This window comes from Lagenorhynchus albirostris, chromosome 20, assembly GCF_949774975.1.
Source record: "Lagenorhynchus albirostris chromosome 20, mLagAlb1.1, whole genome shotgun sequence".
Classification (NCBI taxonomy): Eukaryota; Metazoa; Chordata; class Mammalia; order Artiodactyla; family Delphinidae; genus Lagenorhynchus; species Lagenorhynchus albirostris.
The window spans coordinates 18588485-18593424 of NC_083114.1; the positions used below are offsets into that span (position 1 = coordinate 18588485).

At 55.0% G+C, this 4940-nt stretch overlaps 1 protein-coding gene across 1 annotated transcript; it reads left to right on the forward strand.

The window, feature by feature from the left end:
- The first annotated feature begins 689 nt into the window (after window positions 1-689).
- On the forward strand, window positions 690-4560 carry SPACA3 (sperm acrosome associated 3). The gene is made up of 5 exons (XM_060134658.1): window positions 690-906; window positions 1674-1831; window position 2122; window positions 2245-2323; window positions 4494-4560. The coding sequence occupies exons 1-5, from the start codon at window positions 720-722 to the stop codon at window positions 4558-4560; spliced, it is 492 nt and encodes a 163-aa protein (XP_059990641.1). The 5' UTR covers window positions 690-719.
- Window positions 4561-4940: the final 380 nt, after the last annotated feature.

Sequence of the window (4940 nt, forward strand, 5' to 3'; positions counted from 1 at the left end):
GGGCGAGGTGAGCCTCGAGGGAGGCCGGGCTTTAACAAGGTGATGGTTTAGATGGGGTGGCGGACGTGGAGGAGAGTTTCAGCATCGCCCTGGGCGGCCTGTGTGTGGGAGAGAGAGCTTCCTCTGCCTGAGAGGCTGCAGGGTGGCAGTGTCCTAGGGGGAGACCTGGCTTCAGCGCAGGCCAGGACGGGGAGGCTCAGTGCTAGAAGAGAGCTTCGTGGCATCTGGGCTGAGGGATTGACTTACACAGATGCCACTGCTCGGCTGTCCCCTCCGGGAGCATCTGCTTGTGGCCAAACCCCGGTGGGACTTTGGAGTCACATAAACTTTGGCCTCAGTCCAAACTTGGTCCCTTCTGAGTTGTGAAGTCCTGGGATTCAGGGTTCCGTGATGCCTGGCAAGTAGTATGGAGCTCAGAATATGTTTGTCCTCTCCCCGCTTCCCCTCCTCTCTCTCAGCTGCCGGGACAGGGGGTTACAAAGCAGGATTGGAGGGGAAAGAGGCTGGCCTCGGGGAACCCTCTTCTGGCTCTTGGTGGTACGGCTGAGGCCCCATCAGGGCTGCAGGGGAGCAGGTTGGCAGTGTTGGAGCCTTCTCCCCACTTCCCAGGTACACTCAGGCCCTGTTTCCCTTCTTCTTCCAGGGGTACCCTTCTGTGAGCTGCCTGTCAAAGCCCAGCTTGTAGCCAGGGAGGCGGGGTCTCCAGCCCTGCCGCCCGCATGGAAGGTGGGAGCTGGGCTCCCAGGAGGTGGCCGTGCCTGCCTGGGATCACGTTGCTGGCCTTGGCGTCTCTGCTCAGCTGCCTGCTCACCTCCGGTCAGGCCGAGGTCTACAGTCGCTGTGAGCTGGCCAGAATGCTGCAGGATTTCGGCCTGGATGGCTTCCGGGGATACAGCCTGGCGGACTGTGAGGACTGCGCTCCCTTCCTCCCTCTTCCTCCCTCAAGGGCTGTGGCCTTGGGAGCCTCTGTTCTCCTTTGTCAAATAAGGATCCCATGAGCTGAGAGGTAGAGAACACCTGGCACTGGGGTGATACACAGCAGGCAGACGACAGGCAGCCACAGCAGAACGACCTCTTCCTTTTCTCCCCCGCTGGTAAAGCCGGGAGCCACAGGAAGAGAATGGTGTCCTACCCTAACCTGAATTGTGGTCACGAGGGTCAGGCATTCCCAGTGAAGTTTAGGGCGAGCTGAGCAAAGCAGTATATACCAAACTGTTCAAGCTGGTGGCAGTTTCGAGAAGCTATGAAGTCCAGCCACACCCGGCCTCATTTCTTCTCTAGTTCTAGCCCTCTCTCTAGGTTCCCCCTGTGCCTTCCTGATCATGTCTCTAAAGAGCGAGCTCTTGTTCGTTCACCCCACAGCATTTCTTGGGTCCTACTATGTGCGGACAGTGAGACCGTGGGAAGATTGCTAGCCTAGGTGTCGGGACGCCTGAGGTCGGGTCCCGACCCTTGCTCTTCGGTAGCTCTGTGTGACCTTGAGCCAGTCACTTTGCCCCTCCGAGCTTCGACGGATTCATTTGTCAAGGAGGTGGGAGGGCATCTGCCCTGACTGCCTGGAAGCAGGAGTTGAGGCTCGGAGGAGGTGACCTGTGGAGTCTGCCCCAGGAGCCCTCTGGTCTGGGTTGGCCTCTGTCATCCAACCCGCAGGCCTGTGTCTCCGCCCTGTGCAGGGGTCTGTCTTGCTTACTTCGCAAGTGGCTTCAACACAGCTGCCGTGGACCACGAAGCCGATGGAAGTACCAACAATGGCATCTTCCAGATCAACAGCCTGAAGTGGTGCAAAAATCTCAACCCCAAGGTCCCAAACATGTGCCAGGTGTACTGCTCGGTAGGCTGGGCCTGGGCCCGGGGCTGGGGCCGGGCTCTGCACCGGCCATTGCTTCTTCCCCAGCCTTGTGTGTTCCTCCTGCCTTATGTTTGAGTGGGGACCCCCGCTGCCTGCTGGGTCTACCAAGGAGGGCGGGATGGGGCAAGTGATGAGGATGGATCCTCCGTGAATATAATTTGGGGTCCCAGATGGGACACTGTCCTGAGAGCTGTGGCAAGGGAGGGGGGATGGCTTCTGATGGGGGGAAGTGATCGGGTAAGCCCTGTGCTTCCAGGGCGGTTGAGGGACAGGGTTGAATTTAGGATGGAGGAGGGTGTGTACATGTGTGAGAAAGACAGAAAGATGGAGACAGACTCTGGCTATCCAGCTCCAGCCCCTGCTCCCTCATCGTGTTTCTCTGCCTCCCTCCCCAGACTTGTTGAATCCTAACCTCAAGGATACTGTTATCTGTGCCATGAAGATAGTTCAGGATCCCCAGGGTCTGGGCACCTGGTAAGTAATGTAGGTTGGAGGCCGCTGCAAGGAGACGTGGCCAGGACCACAGTAGGGAACTAACCTTCTCTGAGTGTCCTCCTTACCCCAGGCGCCATGCCATGGCCTCACAATCTAATCTGCACGGCCGCTTTCGGTGGTGGCGGAGCTCACTACCACTGATGTATTTACAGACAGCGCACTGAATTTTAGGGAGGATAAGCAAGTCACTGGAGGTCACGGAGCCAAGCCTGGCTCCTCCAAGACCTGCCTATGTCGGGATGCCTGCCTACAAGTTCACTAGTCCAGGGTCTAGGAACTTTGTTTCTTAACTGTGGCATCTTTGTCCAGTACAACAGATCAAAGAAGTTCTCTGCTTGAAGCGTGGGTGGGTGCCCTGGAGCCGCACCCTATCAGCCTTCCCTTTACTCACCTCCTTCCCACAAGATGGCCTTTGGAGCCATCCTCATAGGCAAGGGAGTTGGATGAGCACCCGATGGGGCGCTGGACTGTATCTTTGGAGCCCCTGAAGCAGCAGGCCTACAGCTTCCCAGCCTCTTCCGATGGGAGCTTCTCTACAGAGAGCCTCCAAACCTCCCTTTACTCCCCTATCTGGATAGCAGCAGGGGTAAAATCCCTCCAGGGGGCCAGAACCCAGGGCAGACGTGATAGTGACGAGACTGCTGGGGTAATTAGGAAAGTATCAAATGTCAGTCCATGAGCAGAAGGAAGTGAGACAGACTAGAGGCAGGGGGGCTAGCTGGGAAGCCTCTGCAGGAGTCTAAATGAGAGACAGAGGGTGTGGACTCAGACAGTTATATAGGTGATGGACAGGAGAGGGGTGAGGGGTGAGGGGCTGTGGAGAAGGAACAGGGACGCGTGATATATGGCCAGTGAGCGAGAGGAGGAGGTGAAAAGGACCATGAACGTAGAGAAGGTCCAAGGTGGGCCTTGACAATGGCCACAGCTTTGGAGACGTGTTGATTTGAGAACCGTTGAAGCCCCAGGAGCTGAATCTGGAATGAGGCAGGCTCAGCAGGATAGAATGTACATCTATAAAATCAGGAAGGGTGAATGCAGGCTCAGGTAGGAACCCAAGGGCTTAAGGCCTTGGGGACATTACCCTGGGATGGAAGAAACAGGTTCTTTTGGGTTAAATCGAAGAACAACTCTCTTGTACGCTGGGAGTAAATTTGTGGCATGTATAACCTCTGAGAGGCGGCTGAGGCTAATAGGAAGTGGTTCTAGAATGTAGGAAGGGTGCTGTTTATTCCCTCCACATGCACACCTGAGAACTCACCTGTGCCAGGCTCTGTGCTGGGTGCTGGGCTTCAGGCGTGGCCAAGACCCAGTTCTTTGCCCTCAAGCGTCTCAGTCTAATGGAAGAGATGAACAATCAAGGTCCTTTAGGGGCCCTCCTTGCCATCGGGCTCTCTGACATTGACATCATAGAGGACCCTAGTTATCCAAGTTTGGAACCCCTGGGAACTTGGGACCCCCAGGAGCCCAGGATCTTGCTTAACTTCCTCAAGATGCTAGCATGACACTGGAACAAGGTAATGGTCCTAAAAGAGCCTATAAACTACAGTTACTGGCAACTGAAAGATCCAGATTGGTAGCCAAAGAGAATTGGGTGTAGGTGCATTTCTGTCATTTACAAGCTGTGGACCTTGGGCAAGTAATTCTGCATCTTAGGCTCAGCTTTTCATTTGGAACATAGGGAACATAATATCTGCCCAATTTACCTTATAGGGCTGCTGGGGGGCATGGCAGATAAATGGGTGATGGGTGTGGCAGTGCTATGTACACTGTAAAGGGCTGTACACATGTACGCTGGCATCACTGTCTGCAGAAACATCATGGTGTAGGAAGCGAGCATTGAATTGGGGCTGTGGACCCCAGTCTTTGCCACTGACTTCTGGGTGAACCTGAGCAAGTTACTCCATTGGTAAAATACGGAGGCTAGACAGGTAACTTTTTAAGGGCCATTCTCTCTCTTCTTTTTTTTTTAACTTCTTTTAGGGGGTTCTTTGCTAGTTAACACAGCTGACTTGTCTCTCTTCCCCTTGGTAGCCCCTTTCCTCACCTCACTTCTGGTTTAGAGCCCACGCCTCCATCCTTTTCTCCTCTGAGCAAAGACTGAAGACTGCAGCTGATTTGGTCTCTCCTCTTCCCCATCTTCCATCCTCAGGGAGGTCTGGAGGCATCACTGCCAGGGCGAGGACCTCAGTGACTGGGTGGATGGCTGTGAATTGTAGGATTCTCTCTGGATGGACAGGCCATGCATAGCAGCTTGGGAGATGTGGTTTGGTTCCTGACCCAGGCCTGGGGAGACAAGCCAACTAATAAAGTATAGTTTAATATGTAAGTGTGGTTCTCAGCTGTCACTGTGCGTCCAGGTGGCGTGTTGGAGCCAGAAGCATCTCAGGGTTTCCTCACTATCCGCCTGGGCTGGGGTTCAGCTGGACTTCAAAAAGCCTACCGCGGGAGGTTTGCCTCCACTCCTGGAGGCCTGGGGAGGGGGGGTGTCAGTGCCCGTGTTGCCCACACCTGGCAGAGTTTCCTACATGAACCTCCTGAATGTATGATTGTTGCATGAACGATGCCTCCTGAATGAACGGTAGGCACTCAGCTAACG

Excerpts from the sequence above, each read along its gene's own strand:
- SPACA3 (XM_060134658.1), top strand. The coding sequence starts at position 720 with ATGGAAGGTGGGAGCTGGGCTCCCAGGAGGTGGCCGTGCCTGCCTGGG. Across the intron at positions 907-1,673 it reads GGGATACAGCCTGGCGGACT|GGGTCTGTCTTGCTTACTTC; the intron begins GTGAGGACTGCG and ends CGCCCTGTGCAG. Across the intron at positions 2,324-4,493 it reads CCCCAGGGTCTGGGCACCTG|GGAGGTCTGGAGGCATCACT; the intron begins GTAAGTAATGTA and ends TTCCATCCTCAG.